The sequence below is a fragment of the Cloeon dipterum genome, chromosome 3, assembly GCF_949628265.1.
Source record: "Cloeon dipterum chromosome 3, ieCloDipt1.1, whole genome shotgun sequence".
In the NCBI taxonomy this organism is placed as follows: domain Eukaryota; kingdom Metazoa; phylum Arthropoda; class Insecta; order Ephemeroptera; family Baetidae; genus Cloeon; species Cloeon dipterum.
In genome coordinates this window covers 31254353-31275771 of record NC_088788.1, presented here as the reverse complement: position 1 = coordinate 31275771, position 21419 = coordinate 31254353, and the positions used below count along the sequence as shown (strand labels likewise).

The 21419-nt window shown below is 44.2% G+C and overlaps 1 protein-coding gene across 7 annotated transcripts in view; it reads left to right on the top strand.

Annotated features, from left to right (window-relative positions):
• Positions 1-21419, top strand: part of LOC135939859 (uncharacterized) — a 93392-nt gene that overhangs the window by 25571 nt on the left and 46402 nt on the right. For all 7 annotated transcript variants that reach the window (XM_065484450.1, XM_065484456.1, XM_065484454.1 and 4 more), the window contains exons 3-8: positions 13281-13442; positions 14572-14978; positions 15704-15900; positions 17994-18111; positions 18228-18325; positions 19658-20274. In XM_065484450.1, the coding sequence (XP_065340522.1) occupies positions 14709-14978; positions 15704-15900; positions 17994-18111; positions 18228-18325; positions 19658-20274 (1300 nt within the window). In that variant the 5' untranslated portion in view covers positions 13281-13442; positions 14572-14708. The remainder of the gene's footprint in view (positions 1-13280; positions 13443-14571; positions 14979-15703; positions 15901-17993; positions 18112-18227; positions 18326-19657; positions 20275-21419) is intronic.

Below are 21419 nucleotides of genomic sequence, written 5' to 3'. Positions count from 1 at the left end.
TTGGAATTTGGCGTTTGCCCTCATTTTTCAAAAGTGATTTAATTTTTGTTAGTCCTTGTTTTTAAAATGTAATTTTTGTGGAGGTTTCATCAAACTCTGTGCATTAAAACACAAATTGTCAATCTACGAGGAGCCAGAGCAACGGTGACCCTAATTTGCTCCCCTCCGGTGGCGCAGCTTTACAGCGCTACTTTGTACACTTTTGCGCATAATTTACACAACAACAATTTTTGTGTTGGTATACTTTAAATTTCATTTTGCCCCTTGACGGTAAGTATAATTTCCTAGCATGCAAAGCGGAAATTTTATTAAAACTTGGAGCACCACAAGACTGCTGCTGGCTGTGTGTGTGTTAGGGGCGCTGCAAATTCCTCATTTCGAGTCGACCTCCAAAGGAGTAAAGTGTGCACGAAAATAATGAGCGAGTTGTCGTCGCACGCGCACAAGTGAAAACAAAATAATGAAGAAAGAGTGTGCGTGCACATCATAACCTGGATATATCTCGTGTCGTGTGTGTGTGTGTGTGTGTGTGTGTGTGTGTGTCTCCTTTCTGTGACGAATGTTTCACATCAGCCACGCAGCGAATTGCTCGTGCACTTACTTTTGGTGCTGCGTTTTTAATGAGGGCAGGCCTCTTCTCCCTTTCAGTATTTCTCGTTTCAAAACTCCTCCTCGACGACACGCCCCCGCTACTTTCTTCCCGTCTCCTTTTTGTCTTTGTCATATTTTTTGCCATTCCGAGGAGGAATTTTATTAGAAATAATGCGAGTTCCGAAGAGAAAGAGAGACAACAGCCGCTGCAAAATTAATTTTATGGAGGACAAAAGACGAGTTGCTTGCCTCGGGAGAGAGAAAGAAAGAAAAGAGAGAGCGGGGAAAACAAGATCGGAAAGTCGATGTTTGAGAAACAAACAAATAGCAGCTGGAAATTGGCACTTGAACGAGCTGGAAAGAAAGGAAGACATCACCGTGAGCGGCGGTGGCGGCGTCGGAAAATTCCTCTGGGTGGCACTTTTAGTAAATAGGCAAGGAAAACAGAGTTCCCGCCCGCCCGCCTCTCAAGGGGAATGCTGCTGCTGCCGGCTCAAACGCAAAATCCACGCGCGGCAAAACAAGCTCAAAAAGAGAGATCTGCGCGAGAACCGCGAAAGTGACAATCTTACCCGAACAGATTTGCAGTTTATCTCACCTGCGTTCAACTTTTTTTCCACTGAATCTGGAGTTTGCGTTAAACTTCCGCTCGTCAGCCCCCGTCCGCAGACAAATAGTGGTTAGACAAGGAAGGGTAGAAAATAAGTTTTCCCATTGCTCCACTAGCAAGCTTTTCACATGTTCCACAAAGTGAACAACACAATTTATAGTTATTGTTTAAGATCGCATTATATTGAGTAAAAGTAAACGGTAGATTTTTTTTATAAAAAAAAACATCACAGTTTTCTTTTATTTCAACTCAGAAAAGGCAGAGAATGAAAGCAGAGTTCATTTTGTTCAGTAGCGCACGGCGACAGCTATTATATCAACAGTAGCAAGTTTTTCTTCTTTAGCTTTGCTCATGCAGCTGCCTTCATTTGTACCTTTTTATGCTTAGTTAAAATGCTTTCCATTTTCATTTTATACAGTACTCTACCAGGGAGGACTTTGTACAATGTTATTCTTGAAATAATTGAAATGGCAATCAATAAACAAATTCTTTCCCATTTCTACCATTTCATTGGTATGCCAAATGTTGATAAAGCAAGTTACTAAATGTCAGAAATAGCAAACATGGGAGAAGTAATATCACATGGACACTCCAACCAGTTTGGTTTTTGAGAGCCACCCTCTCCAGTAAAGCCACACTAGAATTCTCGAAAAGGTTTGAAATCCGCCCTTCCTGACCCGCGGATAATTTTCTCTCAGAGTGGCTTTTGCGCATCGATTCCAGCGGCGGAATTTCCGTGGTGGGTACGGTGGTTGCACTGAGTTGGGCCTCTCGTGTTCTCCACTCGGGCCAGTCCGTTTCCAAGTCCAGCTGTTCCCGCCTGAGCATATACAGCGGCGAGAGAGTGGCACGAGAGAGAGAGAGAGAGAGAGAGAGAGAGAGAGAGAGAGAGAGAGAGAGAGATGCTCTCACTCTCCTACGCATATCGATTATCTGCCGATGCCAAGGTGCGTGGAAATAATGCAGGTGCACTACTTTTATTGGAAACGAGGCGCGTGCTCTTTCGACGCCCGACGCACCTCCCTCGTTTTTATCACGCGACCGCCCATCCACCCACACGCACACACACATAGACTCACTCGTGCGCGGCGTGGCTTACTTGACCTTTTCCATCTCTCCCCGCTAAGTGAATATAACCTGATGAAAATCGAACCCTCTACTTCTCGTAAAAAATATCTCGTCTGCTCGTTAATTCACCCCAAGCGGCTGGTTTCGAAACCAAAATAGGTGCTCGTCTTTCGAGCTCACGGAACGTGTGTGGGCGTGGGTGAATTCCCCTCGACGAGGCCAAACTCGGGCGAAACTGAATTATTGAGACGTCTTATTTACGCCGGATGCGCGTTATTGGGTGTTGGGTTACTCATCCGTTTACCTGATGCCGTTTCGATAAGTGACCGCCGTCTAATCGATACCTACAACAGATGCCAACTCGCAATTACCGTCTGTTATCATTAAACGAGAAATCTTGTTCTGTGTTCACGTTCAGCGCAGATGATGGATATTTGGAGAGCCCATAGCATAGCAGGCAAATTAATCACAGCTGAGGCATAATATGAAATTGGATTTTGATGAATATATTTCAAACACAATGTACAACTGAACTTTTAAAATTGGATTTGCAATAATTTAATGTCTGCATAATTAATAAGAAGTGTGTACAGCAAATAATATTTGTATTCATTTTGTCGATTTGAAATATTAAAATCTAACCGTACGTATTCTAACAGTACGGGGAGTTTAATTTTTTTGGCAAGCATTGACATATCAAAATATTTCTATAATACACACAAGTATTTCACGGTATCAAACCTGCGCTTTCATACTAATTCAGCCAATTAAAAGGAACTCTTTTTCACTCATTCAACGATTTTTCGTCGGCGTTCGTTTCTAGACTGCGACCACGCACACTTCTTTTCCCGCTAAAGCCGTAAATCGAACAAATTCACAAACGCAAGCGGCTATTTTTCCGGCATCTCCTTCGGCAGTCGAGCACAAAGAGACTGTTAAACGCGCCGGCTGGCTTTTTCCCGAGAATAATGCCGGGTGATTTTCGGCTCTCGGCTTTCATTAAGCACTTTGCCAAATTAGTTTTCGGAAAGTGCGAACGCGCGTTTGCAGCGAGCCGGCTTTTCAGCTAGTCAGTCAACAGTGGCAGAGAGAGCAAAAAGCAATCCCTCCCTCTCTCTCTCTCTCTCTCTCTCTCTCGTGTTAATTAATTAGCCTTACTTAACGCTAATTTATGTTGCATAAGTAGCTCGGGCGTCAAGGAGCGAAACGACAGACGACGCCGACGCCGAGCCAGGCGTCTTTGACGTCTCCCAGTGGACGCTCTCTCGCGAGCTAGAAAGATGCCCGTTCGCCCGCCGTGCTGCTTTCGCTCACATTAAGTGGCGGTGCATTGTGACAAAGCCCCGTGAATGTGTGTGAGTGTGCATAACCCTTTCGCTTGCCGGGGATTGTAAAGATGCTTATCTGGCACACTGCATTAAAACTCACACAGCGCCGGCAGACAACATCAAACGTACGAGCTGCCGACGATAATTTATAATGCAAGAGAGCCGAGGCCCCGGCAACTCGAAATTTGACACACTTAAACCTCTTAACGGCCGTGTGCGCTGCTGCATTTTGTGTTCGGGTGGCAACTGTCACTGAATCAAGTGAGCCTGAAAATTATAGGGCTGATTCTGGCCCGCGAAAGCGGCGGAAAGGTGGCTAACGCTATATTTTACGGTGTCACCCCGAGCTGCTTGGTATTTAGCTAGAGGAGGGCGCCCGTAAAGCGCTTACTTTCCAGTTGAGGCTGCTTTAATTGGTGCTAAATTCCGCGGAATGAGTTCTGAAAACTGCTCTGTATGGGTAAATTATAATTTACACTTTACATAAAAGCACATGATCGTATAACTTGATGACAGCGAAAGAGGGTTCTTTGAGAGTGAGAGTGTTCTTTGAAGAGCGAAAATTAGTTTCCCTGGTAGCTCTCACCGTTTTGTTAATTTTTAATTACAGCGTTAAACTTATAACACCTGCCGTTATTTTTTTATAATATTTTATTTAATACATAATGTTTGGTTGGAGAGTTTTGAAAGCTCCTAAAGCTCAATCGTTTCCTTATTGAAAACATTTTTAAGTTGGAAACGACTCGAACAAAAACAATTCTAGAGAATTTTGGAGCAAAAATTATGCTTCAGATTTTTAGCAGGATTGTTTGCTCTCTTCCTCACTTAGGAGAGGAAATATAAATAACGTCTTCATGGATCAACAGACGCCAAAATTCAGTAAAAATTATCAGCTAGTCCTTAATAAATGAATAAAAAACTTCTATGCCTCTGATTTTATAGTAACGGAGGAGTAAACAACAGTTGAATATTAAATGATTTTATTTAGGGAGGCTCCCATTCATAGTTTTGTGCGTGTGTGTAGTACCCACACAATTTTGTGCCTATGATATGCTCCATATAAGTAAAATCGATCCCACTTTATTGAAGTGATTTGTGCTGTTTCTAACGACTTTTTTACTTAGTGCGAAACGAACCAAAATTTCCATGTATGTCTCCCACGCAGTTCAAAGAATAATTTTATTGAGACCAACCAAAGTGGCGAGGCAGATTTTCTAACAGACTGTTACACAGTATGGAGACGACAAGAGCGCTGGAGGCTGCGGAATAGACATCGAAATGAGGCCAAACAAGGAAATAAAGTTCGATTCGCGAGGCGGAAAATTGCCATGTTCAGGCTGGATTGGAAGAATATAATATTGAATGAAATTCGCGGCGCGCAGCAAAGAGCTTCTCTCTCGGCGTGGCACTTGTCTGATTTCCATATCATTTCGTTGGCTGCGATTCCGGCAAGCAGCACTCTTGCCATTCTCTCTTTCATGCACTCTTCAAACAGGCATCTCGCGAGATGAAACAATTCCAGAAATCCGGCCGCGCCGAGCAGGCAGTTGGGCGAAAAAGAAATGCGGCGGAGAATGCGCCGTTTGCGGTGATGAAAATTCTGAGAGTAACTTGTCAGCTGCGGCAGCGCGCGCGCAGCGCACGCAGCAAATATAAACTGAATAAGAATCGGAATGTCAGCACAGCCGGGTCTGGAATCCTTGCGGGTAGGGCAGGGGGTTGTCACCCTCGGCGAACCGCACCACCTACGTTGAAGCTCTCGAGGCACCTGCCTGCGCGTCGCCGAGAGTTTGCTTGCCCGCCGATGCATGCGTGACTCAGCGACGGCTGCGGAGGAGGAGGAGACGGCCGGGCAAATGAAAGTAGCTTGCTTTTGGCCGAGCTCAAGAGCTGCTCCTCCGCGTCGAGGGCTGCCCGGAGAGCACAGGCCTCGCAATTACACGCCGTCCAACACGTGAGGGCTAATTGGGGTTGTGCTCCACGCAGCACCTCCGCGCGCCCCTGACAAGACCCGAAAAATTGCCGCCTCCGCCACCACCGCCGCCCCGAGAAGCAAGAAGCAGTGTGGCGAACTTGAAGGCTTGCTTTGAGGCACGTGCTTCTCTCTCTCTCTCTCTCTCTCTCTCTCTCTCTCTCTCTCTATCTATCTCTCTTTCACTCGTCCGTCCGTCTTATTCTCGCGGGTAAAGTTCGACTTTACGCCTCTTGGGCACGCCTCATTTTGATTTCTCTCTTTGGGAGTTGGGAGGGAAGTCGCCCGCCCGCCCGCTAATAAATGGAAACAGATGTGGACCAGCCCTTGCTTGTTTTATTCCCCTTTACTTCTTGCAAGCTGTTTGTCTTTTAACTTTGATAAAGTGCGTCAAAAACAGCGCCACATTTCCCGCAGCTAAAAAGTTTGCTTATTAAAAATTTAAGATAAGTTAATTAATGATATGATTGAAGTTGTCTGTACGTAATTAATTTCTTTAAAAAGCACATTTTGATTTTCACCAAAAAAATAAAAATAAAAGTTTTCGGTAATTCAGTGCAATGAACGAGGGTTGAGTAAAACAAACTTTTGCTCTGTGCACGATTTTATTGTTTGTATCATTTTCAGTTCCAGTTTAACATGTTGCCTAAATATTAAACAACGTTTTGGTGTCAGATTTAATGGGATGTGTGTTTCCTGTTTCTGTGGGCATTTTATCTCATGTTCAGGCCGGTGTTGCCACGTACCAAGCTAAATATATCCATTCCACAGATCACAATTTTCCGCTCTCGTTCTTTTTTTTAATATTTCCCAATCCCAATGCGATCATTTCTCTTGATGCGACACAAAAAGCTATCGGCGTCTATTATTCAGATAATCATTTTTTCCTCCCAATCTAAAACCATGCTGGAAAGGCAGGATGCTACCTTTCACAGTTATAGTGCGGAACTTGATTGAAATCATACACTTAGCAGGGGAATAGTTAAATATCGAATTTCAAAACCACGCAGTATTTGTTAAATCGTTGATTTTAATAGGGTGGACACTTAACGACGAGTTGAATCAATCGCAGTGTCATTTTTACTTTCTGAGTGTCACTAGATATTTTTCTGTGCATGCTACAACAGCCTCATTCATTATTTTGTCATAGGATAAAAAAATTTCATTTTAACGTAATTTTTAAATTTTAATACCATTTCTACATGTATAATCAAAGCGTTTCTTTGCGTGTTTCGGAATATTTTTCAGCTATCAGCACTTTTCCGCTTTGTCACAAAAATCATACAATTATAAACTGAAATTACAGGATAAAAACTTTTGCCTGCGGAACGCGCTCTAGTTTCGTAGTTAAAACTTAATGACACTTACTTGTTCGTGTTTCAATGGGCGTTTCACCAGTACACAAATGCGAAACAGTTTCAAAGCCAGGAGTTTGCATTTGCAAATTATCGCTATTCGAATAGCGATAATATTCCAAAGCGAGAATATTCTCGATGGCACGGCCAACGTTGCACACGTGCATGCACACTATTTCGAAACTAATGCAAATCCAACGCCTTTGCGCTTTTACGCGTGTGATTATACGCTGCGAGTCGAGCAGAAATTTGCTCTCCCGCTGCTGATCCGACGATGCCGCGCGCGTTGATTGAAATCTGAATCAAAACACAGCGGGCAGGCAGGCGGATATTGATTTAGGGCTGGAGTATCATCAAAGGATAATTAGAGGTAGCTTTGGTGCGGCACTGCTTGTCATTTACATTTTTTTCGGTGGTTGGAGTTTTTTCGCTTATTGAAGCGTACTCGCTCGTTCGTTCGTCTGACTGACTGATTGTGAAAGGAAGTGAAACGGAGCGCGCAATTATTTCCCAACTTTGCTGTATTAGCACGCGCGGAGGGAACATTCGGCAAACGACGGAATAAACGAACGAAAAAGCCACGGGCCTTGTTGCTAAATTATTCAAAGTGGGCAGGTAATGCGACAATCGGCCACAGCCCGCTCTCAGCCTTGACTGCCAGGCACGACGCAATTTGGCGGTTGGATCTGGTGGTTGATTCGACCATCCCCGGCTTTTGCTGACCACAAACAAGCGCCGCCGATGCAAACTAGCCCGCCTTCATACCATACTTGCTGCGGAAGAGCCAAATAAATCTCCTGTCACAGAATCTGCTTCGGGATCTCTTTCATACAGCCACAAGGTGTAAATGGGATTTGCTCACATATATCCGGGTGATAGCAGGATCAGCGTTTTTTTCTTACTTTCAATGGCATCCTTAGTGGACCGATCTCTCGCACAGGCAACGTCATGGCAGTAAAATTCGAAATTTATTTCAAACAGCCGTGTTTCGTGCAAAGGAAATGGTTTTAGTCTCTATTTCAAATATATATTATGTATATTTGTGTTTTACTCTAGGTTTTCAATTACGCTTTACAGCATAAGTTACAAAATTTTAGAACTGCAAGTTTACTCATTTTTTTTATCGGTTCACCTCTTTCGAGATGGGTTACCTCCTTGCGAAAATTCCGCGTACCAATATCTTCCCGAACGAATTTCATGGGCGCCCGGACCTCGTTGGAGGAAGCCCAGTCCAGAAAAGAACTATAGCTCGTGTTACTGCTCCCGCACCGGCTCTTTTATTGAAACGCTAGACATTCGAGCTATGCATGCTAGTAGCGAGTCGGACTGCCAAAAGCAATCCTCCCAAATCCAAAAGTTCGTCATTGCAATGCCAGAGAGTCAGATTTAGGCGCAAATCTGCCCACACTCGACCACCAATCATCGCTCCGGATTCTCATATTGCAAGTGCAAGCGCTCAGCAATGCGAGCCATCGTTCGTGTTCTTGAAATTGTGAAGAAATCCCCAAGTATTTTAGAACTCAAAAGAATTTTTCAGTAAAATCCCATTTTTTAATTCTCTGTTCAGAAATACGACAATGTCCTCGATTTCACAGTCTACAGAAATGGCTGCAGACTTTTGTAAACCACTGCAGAGGGTAGCTTTACAACGTCCAGTGTTGCTTCTCTCAGTCTGCGGAAACGAGGGGACTGACTGATCCTAATGAGTGCACTCAACAAGGAAAGCGGAATGGACTCATTGCGGTTAGAGCAGCAGCATTTATCCGCTCCATTCATCGGCCATAACTGAAAAGCAAGCAGTGTAAACGAAACAAGAGGCCTGACATCTCTGGCGATACAATCTGGGCGCATTCGGCCACTCCTGTTGACCGCGCAAACAACACACATAGAGCTAGCTGGGGCAGCGCTGCTCGCACTAAGCTCTCTTCCCGGCGTTTTGCAGTAGGCTCTGCGCACTTTTTACTCGCAGCTGATGCCGGCCGCTGCACAATAGACACGTTTTAGATTATCTCGAGCGGACCACATCTGTTATATAATGTCCTTGATTCCGAGAGAGGAAAGAGGGCCGTCCCGTCGGGCCCAAATTTATTGCCGCTTTTCGCGCGCCAGACGAAATCAACAACCGTTTTCTCCTAGGGGTTGCGAAAGCGGAACGCGTTGCCATTGTGCTCTCGCGCTGCGAATGTAGGCCACTTGCGAGGCCTTTGTTTTCGAATTCCTAACACTAATTACTTCACTGCACAAAGGCGGCTGCGGCGTGCGGGAGGGAATATATTTTATTCGCACGTTTGGAATACCTTTTGTGTCGTGTTAACATTGCCATCGTCGGCATACAGGATTAATCAATTGCCGCTGCTGTCCGTCGCCGCTGCGAAACCATCAGTGTGAAGGATATGTGGGCTGCGCGTTGCTGGCATTGTGCAGCCGTGTGCATTTTACAGTCAGCTTCAAATGATGTCAACCTCGATTTTAGAGAAGCTGACGCTGTCATTAAACAAGCAAACCTTGTCAACCGGTATTTATTGAGTCATTCCGACCGTGAACAGCGCTCGATTGTTGCTGACGAGTCCCAAACTTGGGCTCGAAATAAATTGGCAGTCGTTCTCGGCGGCAAAGAGGTTGTCCTGTAATTTCAGTTTAGTCACCGCACACGGCTTATTACACATGCAAATTCGCAGCTGATATAACGGAAACGGATCCAGAGTACAACTCTCATTTCCTCCCAAATGTTCCGCTCGCCTGCAAGTTCATCACCCATGGTGCCGCTCGAGCGGCTCCGCACAGGAGGCTAAAAATTAATTATTTATCCGGTGGTCCCATGCCAATTTAAAATTGAAATGGTGCTTAGGCTTGGGTCAACACCGAGAAGGCTGAGAAAGCTTTTACCCTCTGATTGAACCAAGCAAAACGACGAGTGTTTTGCGGTCCATAGCATTCGAATTGAAAATATTCAAAAGTAAGGTTCCTTATTGAATGTAGCAAGGCTCAAGGAAAATAAAATTGATTAGTTTTACTACTGTATGGTGGCGGTTTTTTTCAGTTAGGAATTTCAAGAGGGAGATATGTTCAACATATTTGAAAGGATCCAAGGAAATAAAAGAAAGATTACTTCGTTAAGGGGGAAAACATTAGCACGGCTTTGTACAAAAATTTAAAAATTATGTAAGCTGGGAGAAGGAATTAGGTTTTTTCGTTATCTGTATATTGGAAGAGATTGTTCATTATTTACAAATTTGCTTAGTTTTTTTCCTTTATTGATTTCTTTCTTATTGAGACAAATTGTCTTCTTTCATTTTCCTGATTGAATTTCTTTAAAATGTTTATTGATAAATAAATAACGCATGTTTGCAATACACATTTTCTTACAATGACGCAAATAACACAGGAAAGTGACTAAATAGTTCAGTTGGAAAACACAGTTTTTTTGTTGTACTCGGGATATACAGCGTGTATGTCTACAGATAAATAGGGTACCATGGCAGGCGTGTTTTGTGGTAACACATATCTATTTGAGAAAGGTTCTGATTTCCAGAGATGTATATACAAAATATCTCTGAGTCTAACTAGGACATTACAAATTTTCCTTTCAAAATATGGCTCCAGCATAAAAAGAGTGATTTAATTAAAAATTCACTTTTGATAAATCAATCTGACTTTCAACATAAAATAGTTGCCATGTTAAATTTTCCGACAAGCTGCTCTACGGTGTGAGGTGTGTACATGCAATTGCTGGCGGCTGATGACGATATATGCTGAGCATTATTGTTTGAAAGAATGCGTAGATATGAATAATTTAATCAGAAAAAACTCTTGCTGACGGCTCTATATTTTGTGAGTTAATAACGAATAATAATAAGAGAGTCGGTTGCGTCGATATTTCCTTCACGAGGCCCCTTGGTGATATTTCCATTACTCGGACGCCAACACGCCGCGCTGGCTCGCTGGCTGGCTGTCTGATCGAAAAAGTTGATAGGCAAATTTATGGGCGTCTAATTAGCTTATAGGCGGCAAACGACGTCGTCGGCGGACGACACGTCAGATTTGAGTCGCCGCCTGCTAAACGGGCCACGCGAGCCGCCTGGCGTGGCGAGCGAGAGCGAAAGCGAGAGAAGCACAAGCAGAGAGAGCGGGCGCCTGTTGTGTATGCAGCACACGGCTTTTTATAACACACGCACACCATGCGGGTTGCAGGACAGCAATTTATCATCCGGCTGGATGGTCGGTCGTTGCGGCTTTCGCGCTACTTTGCGAAAGCCGTCCTCGTTTACTCAGCTTTTATTCGTGTTTCTTGCAAATGCGCCGCCGCGCGTGTCTTTTTTCCACGACGGACCGAGACCCCGCCGCCGAGCAGACGTGATGAATTTCTATCTCGAGTAGTTAATTTTGGAGCGAGCGAGCGCGTGTTTGTTGCTTGCGCGTTTGCGAATGTGAGCAGAAAAAGTATATTCTCGACGTGGAAACTGTTGACGTTTTTATTTATTCCGCCTCGTCATATAACTCTTTTTTCCTCTCGTCAACTACTGCGTGTCATCTTGGCGGCGGCAGCCGCGTTGTCGGAGCAGTGCAGTAATGGTCCGGGACCAGATTTGAGACTTTTTCTTCGCTCGCTCTCACGGCGATCAAAATGCCATTTTTACGCCCAGCCTCCTTTCAAATGCGCTGTAGCGCGAGTGGGAGACTACATTTTGCCGTCAAATACGAGACCCCGGAATTCACAAGCTTTTTGTGCAGCAATGTTGCAAAAGAACAAGACCAGAATATCTTTGCGCATTGTCGACTTTTTTATTCTTTTGTGTAGATCAGACTTTGCAAGTTTATTACAACTTGGGAGAGAAGCAGCTTTGATCAAAGTATAATCTAAATTTAAATCCAGTCTAGGATTACGTGTATACTTGCAAAGATATTGGCATTAATATTCAAAAGGCAACTTGAGAATAAAAAGCAACTCATTAACAAAGGCTTTCATTACACCAAGCTTGAAGTTGAATCTGCAACAAACTTTTTAATTGGAGCTTTTCGTTTTTGAGACTGGCAAACGAGGATGCAGGAGAAACTAATCAGGATATAAATTATCAGCTGAATCGAAAGGTCGTCCGCGACGCAAACGTTGTCAAAAGAGGGCCGGAGAAAGCGCTGTGACAGACCAAGGTAAACGTCCCTTGTCAGAGCACGTGCGTTGGCTGCGAACACAATGCTATTCAACAGAGGTCGAAGCGTGGGTGCTGGCTGTTGCGCGGCCTCGCCGATTCCCGCCCCGGCCCACACAAATCCGTCTCTTCGCAATCCCGCACACAAAAGCTCGATAATTTTTTTTAGATATCACATATTTTTCCTGTGGTGTCTAATACGTATTTCATCATATCTTTCCAATTACTAAAATTTTTTTAAATTTCAGGCTGTTAAATGGAAACTTTTTTCCAGAGAGACATGATTAGATTTAGCTAGTTTTGTCACTTGCAGCTATCAAAATCCTTTCTGCGTTAAATCAGACAACGTTTTACTATTTTTTTCTACAGTGTGATTCGTTTTTTTTAGATACTGTTTAATTTTTAATGTAATAATACATTTTTGATTTCCCCTCGCTCGCGTGGCTTTGGCTATGATATGATGCACGGTTTTTACGTAATCAGGGATTGGGTCGTCGGGGATTATGGTCCCGGGACGGCAGTTCTTTGAAATCATAATGGGCTGATTTATGGAGGAAATTGGAAATACGATATTTTGTTGGATGAACCGAGGCTGGACACAATGACTCCGTCCGAAATTTGAATAGAAATTGGTGCTGGAGGCGAATAACCACAAAATATAATCGCCGTTATTGCCATTTATTGCAGTCGACTGTAAAAATCGACCCGGCCGCCTCACAAAAAAATAAACTCTGTAATCGAGAATTTCCCCGTTGATATTGGAATCCATTGTTTAGCAGCATAGCAAATCAGCCGCTCGTCAAACTGGAGCAGGGCTGACAGAAAATTTGCCTAAACGAAGCAGACACCGAGCCATTTGGATCGTTCGTTGTATTTGAGTTTATAAGCACACGAGGGAAATTGTCGCTCAAAGTAGTCCTGAGGGGGTGCGTGCGAGCGTTGCGCTATACGTTATTTAGTGTGATGATGTTGCAAAAGTAAAAATCTGACGTCGCCCGCCCGCCCGCCCGCACGCACAAACACACATAGACACAGAGTGCGCGGAATTTATGCGCTCCGCTGAGGTTGACATGTTTTGATAAGACGTTTGTGCATGCGTGCCAACCGACTATCTAACTAACTGTGTACCTAATTCGCTTAATTCCCGTCAGCATCGTAATTAAGAGCGACGCGCGAGTACTAACTTGCGGTTCTGTGCGCTTGTTGCAGATTGCCGCTGCTGGTGGAACGACGAGACGAGAGAGTGCTGATCTACGCAGGCAGGCAGGCAAGCAGCCAGCGAAAACGAGCGGGCGTCGTCTCACGAGTCAAGCAAGCTGCTTCGATCATTTCTTGGCGACTCACCCCTCCCCTCACGCGGCCGCGACTTTCGTGAGTGCCGTTGACGTTCACCCGTTCACCCAGCCATCCGTCCATCGTAAAAACGCGCTCCGCGCTTTAGTGTCAAAAAGTGAAATGTTTAATCGGCTCGCGCGCTTACACGCGAATTACACCGGTTTTAATGCCTCTCTCGTCTCAGTGTCTATAAACGAATTCTTTTGATTTTCTCGTTCCGTTTCTCTCTCGCCACTCGACCTTGTTCAGCGTTCGTCACGAACCCGTGCCGCTTATTTTTCTTGTCTGTTCTTTTACATTTCTTCCCAGAAGCGGAGCACATAAAAAGTTAATTGGTTGGCTTCCAGTCGGGGAATGCGAAGAAAAATGAGTTATTCGTCACAGCAAGCGAGGGTTTTCATCTGTTTTTATGCGCCTCTCTGATATAACCCCAATCAGCAGCCTTGGCTTTTCCAGTCGTGTATAACGGCCACAGCCAATCGATACGATATTATCTGCGAGTGGTCCTGAAGGGCTTTTCATTGATTCGAAGCTTTTTATGGCCGCGGCCAGAGTAATTAATCCGTATGAACCGATAAAAACAATTAATCTCGATTTGATGAAATGCGATGCCCTTTCTTCTAACAGTTTACTTTTTATAGAAAACCATTGTTTTGCTCAGACTTTTCACCAAAACTGCATGGCTATACTGAAATATAGTAATTATCAATAGCAGTAGAGAAATATTTGCTAAATTACCTACCGCATATTCGATGAACCAATACAGTTTTTTCAAGCAAACCTCCAAAAGCATATAATATAGATTTTTTGTTATAAATTGTAGAGGATATTTAGACCAAAAGTTAAAAAATCTTTGTTGAATGAAAAACTTTTTGATGACAAGATAAAAACTTGACTGTAACAAAATATCAATTTTTTCCACATAAATGAAAGTGATAACGTTGTTATAGGCTTTAGCAATGCTCCTTTTGCGATTATTTCACGCTATTTCTTTCAAATAAAAAAAAACTGAAATAAATAAAAGATATATAACGCAACATTTAATATTTCCTATTGGATTCAATTCAAATTTTTTACGCTATTGGCTTATTTTGATCAAGCTTGAAGCAATCTGTAAATCAGCAACGCAAATTGTGAAATTTAAATGAGTGGCATGGGTTCGCAGGTGGCTGAACCAACAACGATGACCAATCTCGGCGCTGGGCCAGGGCAAGCAGCAGCAGCGGCGGCGGCAGACCAGCACCCAGCAGCTCTTGGAGGTTGCAGCGACTGGGCTCGAAGCGCGTGCCTCCTGCGTCTGTCATGAAATCAAATTTAGCCTCCATCCATGGCGCCAAGAAGGAAAGAAAGTTATCGACTCCAACCATCATCCACCCTGTCCGGCAGCCGGCTCCCGGCGCTGCCCCCTGCCTGCCCCCCGTGCCGCCCAGGAACCTGGCCAAAGGCTCGCCGCCTCCGGCGCCCGCGCCGACCGACACTACACCGCCCCCGTCCGCCACGGCCCCCGAGGTCAGGTATCCCTTCGGCATCCAGAACGACTTTGGACAGGTGATCCTCGGCTCAGGTTCAAAGGTGGGTGCTCCCTTATTAAAATTATAGCAGGGGATCTTATTTTTGAAATTGCACTACGAAGAGAAGAGATATTGATATCTAAAAGTTTTCCAAACTTGTCCCGTAAAACCCGCAACAATTAATATTATGTCGAAAAATTTGTATGGCGCAATTTACTAGCAGAGAATTATTTCCTGTGTAAGTTTGCTTGACCTCATGCTCTTTTTGTCCTCCGATCCGTGATATTTCATCATTTTTAGAGTTTGAAAATTTTTAAATCGCTTTTTCCTGCTCACAGAAAATTATTGAAATGAAATAAAATTCAAATTAAAAGTCGGCAAATATTAGAGAGCTCTATTTTTCACGCGCGAAAACGCTTCACATTTATATTTCGTCCATTTTTATGCTATTTTAGTTTCAAGCCCCCTTTTTCAACAATATTTTCCATATCAAAGTTGCCCCTTGGAGGCTTCAAAAAAATCAGTTATCAGTCAATGCCGTAAATTGTATAGAGCCGTCTGTTTTATTTCCTGTGCGCAAGGAAAATGATTTCACGCGCCTGTCTGGGAAGTTCCGACACGGCCGGCTCTGCTCGACCCTCTCACGTCACTTTGAATCACGGGGCGTGCGTATCTGTTGGCAAAAACAACATTTTCATACAGCCTGGCGTGAACTCGGGGGTGAGGGGCACAGGCAGCCAGCCAGCCAACTTATCGACGTTTGTTTCCATTGTTTCCGACGAGCAGGAGTTGGATCGGCAGGAGCGACCGACAAACCACCACTTACTTCATGAACTGGGGCCGACGTCGGCCTCGGCCTCGTCATGCCTCGCCAACACACCAACCTCCCCACCCTTGACCCCGGGTCCTCCCGCACGACCTCAGAGCCGAAGAGATCTCAGCCCATCAAGACTGTCTTTCCAATCTGCAAGTTTACAATGCAGGTACTAAATTTACTCCCTAATCAAGCAAAAAATGTACAGTAAAGAGTGAAACCCATTACTCGTCAAGCGGCAGGTGCGGAAGGAAAATGTTATTGTTCCATTTTTTCAACACTGCTGTTGCCCACGTAAATGTCCGATCGATCGATTGGTATAAATCGTAAAAACAAATTTGGCCACCAACAAAGGAATAACAACAGTTGAATCTTTTACCACTCTGAACGTTGGTATGAAGCCGCTCTCTTTGTCCAGCGCTCGTTTGTGGAATTTTTGTGCTGCTTTCAAATTATCACATTTTTACCATGCAAAATTGAGTTAAAAAATACAGATATTTTCAAAATATATATGTTCATGTTACGTAATAATTGAATTGCTCCTAAAGACAAAAATTCTCACCTTTGGAAACCACACGCAACACAGGTGTAGCTTTAAGAATTTCCGCTCGGTGCCATCCTCTCACGCCAGTGGCATCTATTCTACCGTTCCTTTTAAAAAAAGCGGGGTGCACAAATATTTTATCTTCTCTCTGCGACCTTTGCTCGTAATTTCCCGGGAAAACAAGACCCGTAAAAAGTACAAACCATTACTCGCCACGCGGCAGCTGACAAAGAAAAATTGATGAGCCCTTGCGGTTTTATCGTGTGTGTTTGTTTCACACGGCTGGCTGTGTGTGGTGGTGGCTTTATTCGTCTTTTGCTCTTGCGGGATCGTCTTAAATTTCCGTTTCTTTGACTCGGCTTGCACGGCAGTGTATTATTATGACAGGAGATGAGGCAGGCAGCCGCTCGTGAGCTCGCATGCCCTATTGCGAGGCGCGGCCGAGCAGAGTGAAAACCCTTGTAACCTGTCGTCGTGCTATTTCAGCGCCGAGAGCAGGGTGCAATGGCTCTTTCTCGCCCCCGTCGAGCTCGCTTGCTCCCGTGCGCGTTTTGTGCAAGTCATTTTTACAAAATGCTTGACGCCGCCGAGCTGAATGCGGGCTTTCTCTTTGTGAGTGCGAGCGAGCGAGATACTCATCGTAATATTTGCCTTTTTTGTCCGCGCCTACCCGCTCCGCTCTCCCTCTTTTTGCGCGGGATTATAATGCAAATACGAGAAAATTGTACGCTTTTTTAAATTATAATTACATCATGCTGCGTAAAGTGGATTGCACACCCTTTCAGTCCGACGGGGTTTTTATTCTATTTACTCTACAATACACGCAGGTTGTAACTAGCGCTCCTGCACTCTAATGGTTTCCATCTATCATTTTAAATGACGCTCTTCCCATGCAGTTGACTAAGTAATTTCATTTCGCAATACCTTGTTATGTTTTCGCTCGGTATAATAATTTTTTTTAATGGAGTGTTTTGAAAATTATTTCCAGCCAAAACTTTTGTCTCCACTCTAAAGGTAAATTCTGATTGGCAAACTAAATAAAATTGTCTCATTAATTGCGAATGAACACTTTATAGTCTTTCAAAGTTAATTTAACCGGTTTAACCAGTAGAGTTGGCACTAATTGTAAGATTCGAGCCTTTCAATTTTGAGTTCAGAAGGCGTTTTTTGCTCCCTTCAGGTTTCGTCCATATTTAGTGGAATCGAAATCATTAAATGACAAGAAAATTTTTGGCAGCAGTGCTTTCTTTACTGCCAATAAGGGCACTGATCGACAAAACCTTGTCTTTTGGTTTAAAAAAAAAAAAAAGTTCTTACTCTGCTAACCCACGTAATTATATTTACCATTACAAACGTCACACAAACCAAACCTGATGATGATTTCACGATGTTCTTTTCTCCGAGCCATTTACGCGACGTAATGAAAGACGACTCTTTCCAAATATTTTCCGGTAAATTAACTCGCGTTCTTCAAACAAACGGATTACATTACTGCCGTTACGAGGCAAAGAGGAAGAAGAAGATTCGTCAACATTTGCAGCAGACAAATACATAATGTGAAACAGATTCTTTTCGCCTGGCAGAACGAACTCTCGCTCGCTCGCTCCCTTATGCCGGCAGCTCGCACACTCGCGCCCGCCCGCCTGCCTGCCCCGCGACGTGATCCCGCAGAGCAAATACCCGCAGCGCCGGCATTAAAAAGCAAATTGATTTTGCAGCCTCGCATCCTCCGCCACAGACTTGAGTCTGGAAGCAACTCAACTGGAAAGAGCAATTCGTACAAACGATACTCTACGGGTCAAAAGATTTCTTGATGTTCATCACGACAAGTTCCAGGTATTTAGAAATCCTATTAGTTGCAATTACTTCCACTCGACTGTCAGTTTATTAATTTGAAGTGGATCTGAAGCCATTCGTCTAGAATTCATGCCGACGCCATTTTCTTCCTCCAGGTTAATTTGCACGGCAGCATTTTGGACAAGTCTTCCAGCGAGACGCAGAGTCAGGATGTGGAGATTTTGTTGAGAAAATCAAAGACCCTTATAGATAGGTAAGTGCTAGGCGAGTTAATTGATTTCCCCCGGCCGCCGGCTCAAATTGGCTTTTCGATGGAGGCACTCGTCAAACAAATTAGAGAGCATAGTCCCTGCCGCCTTTTGGCGCTGTTTGCACAGCCTGCGCCTCCACTCTGCCTCGCTGGCGGAAGCATTTTTAATGCATGGGCCTCAATGTCGAGGCTGCAGATGCTGAACGCCGAGTCATTATCGTAGATTGCTAAATCCACCGCAACGGATATTGCAGGTGCATATTATTACATTTTAAACCAACCGGGCTCACTCTCCAACCACATTTTACTTTTTCTCGCTTTTTAGCAGTTTTTAACGCTTTTTGATAATAACTATATCATGTTTGCAGCAATTAAGGTAAATTTTAATTATGATCGCTGCTCGTAACAATCCCGTAAACTCAGGCCATGTGGGATGGATTATTGAATGATTTTATTGAGCTTAAAGTGACAAAAGAGAAATAAATCCCGTCTCAATTAGAGCAGCTCAGATGCTAATGTACAAACAAGGTTCCACTTCCGCTGAACTCAAACATAATTTCGGTTGAATCCGGAACTATAGCTTTGCACATCGAGGTCACGAGGCATCCCCCGCGGTGTCTGCCTGTCAGATCAATCGAACCCGCCGTCGCACAATGCACGCATAAATTTCCTCTCCTCGCTTATTTCAATACAAATAGGCAACCCGAACGCACGTGCGACGAGCAGGTTGCCTACCCCTACCCCCACCAAGTCAACAATAGTAGATCGTATAAACGCATATCGATTTGGGAGACATCATGATGTCACTAAGGAAAGTGTCCTAAAGATAATTCCTAGAATCTTCCTAATGATATTAAAAAACTTATGATAGACGATTAGGTAAATTAATTCAAGTGACACGTAATTGTTTATCATTGTTGTTCATTTGCAGATTCGATATTTATGGCAAAAGTATAATATTTAACCTTTTTTCTCTTCGAAATAAATATAAAATTGTTGCTATCAAAGTCTAAAAACTGTTCTTTTACGGAATAAAAAAATATACACGGTGGTTAGATGAAATGGCTATAATTTCCTGGCAAATGCGTGCCAAAATATTTCTATATGAGAATTCTAAAGTAAAAATTCCATGATGGTCTGGCCAATTTCTTGCAGATATGTATGGAGCATTAGAGGAAAGGAAGGAACGTGCTCCCTCTTTATTCACACTTTCCTTCCCTGTAATTTATCTTTGTAAATTTCAAAGAAATTAAAAAGATTAGAAATACTTCAAGTGGTCCGTTAAGGTCTCCTCTGCTTGGACATTGTTTGGCATTCGGTAAATTTGTCCCCCAGGTTAGACGCGAATGGAGATGATCGCGAGCCGGAAGTTCCTTCAATATTCATCAACGCGCTGCACGTGGCCGTGATGCACGGCGCCGTGGACGTGGTGCGGCTGCTGCTCAAGTACGGCCTCGAGCCGGACCAACAGGGCTCCAAGCCGGGCGGCGAGGGCCTGTTCGGCCGGCTGAGCGACTCGGCGGGCAACCCGAACGTGCTGACGCCGGAGAGCGGCCAGCCGAGTCCGTTCAAGAAGCGGAAGGCGCACATCAGCAAGTCGCTTCCGCGGCAGCGCTCCTTCTCGCTCGACAGCGAAGTCGACCTCAGCCAGACGCAGCGCTTCCTCAACGAGCGGCGCAGCGTGTCGGTCAAGTCGAGCCCCAACATCTCGCAGCCGCCCTCCGTGGTGCAAGAAGTTTCCGCCGGCCCGCCCTCGCCCTGCCTCTCGCCGGACAACGAAAACCTGCTCAGACCGGTGGAGAGGAGCATTTTCGCCGAGCTCAGGCGCTCCAGCGAGATCTTCAAGAGCATCCTGCTCAACCTCTCCACCAGGGATACGAACGTTTCGGGCGCGCCGACCACCAACGAGCCTGGCATCGCCAAATACTGCCGCACTGGCAAGGAGAGCGGAGGTGAGCCCATTTTTCAAATGAAAATATGGATATGTTGCGTTGAACGCGGCCGCGGGCGTGAAACGGCCTTTTTTTAACACGGATCAGTAATAAATTCCGCCTCAATTTATTCTAGCTGGCTTGGAACGAGTCCATGTATGGCCGCAATTTATTTTTGACGCGTACATCTTTATTGGTCGAGCTGGCCTGTAATTTTTATTCGTGCTCATTTGCATGCACCACCCGTCACTCTGCAGTCAATCAACGCGAAGTGTTTTTGTGTGCAAATTATTGGCGGCGTTATTAGCTTTCAGGCAGTGAAATTCAGCCTGTCGGTGGCGCGCTTGGTAATTACCATGACTGTCATTTTCCCAAACGGTGGTTGGGAAAGGGGCGCGCGATGCACTCTGCGTTTGACTGATTGTTTGCAAACACTGCCACAACTGAATGGAACTCAAATGTTTAGCGAATTATTGGCTATTCGAAATCACACGTGCTGATGGTCACTTCAGCAAGTTCGCAAATTAAACTCCGCTTTGGAGCGGATTTATTCACTCTGCCTAATGGATACAAATGATTTCTGAGAAAGAAAGCAAACTCCGTTGATCTAGTTGGATTACTCTAAAACCAATTAGTTACTGTCTGATCATTAATTCAAATTACGTCAACATAATCACATTGTATGTTTGCGTGGGAAAACTCCCCCGAGCCCTCAAAAAAGTTTTTTATGATACATTCACTAAATTTGATTCTATCGGGCACAAAATACAGTGTCCTTTTTTATTAAAAAATTAGCTGCTAATTTTCTGGACTGTGGTAATCACAGATTTAAACTCAAACACTCCATAGAATCACATCTAATTAGATAAATGGACGTTGCGTTTCAAAATAATAGTATCGAACATCCTCTCACGGTACAGTAATAAGTATTAAAAAGTTGCAAAAATAAATAATAAGTTACAAAATATCCACAATTAGGGGCGGATTACGGCAATGTTTTAGCTTGACCTTGAAACACTTTACAATGCTATCCTTATGCCCAGCGTTGCCATTTTCTTTCAAAATGGTTGCGTCGCCGTAATCCGTCCCTTGGAGTAAATGATCCGTTTCTTCAGCCAGCTTGGTTGAATAATTGGGATTTGACTAAAATTTCAATTTACTTCTAT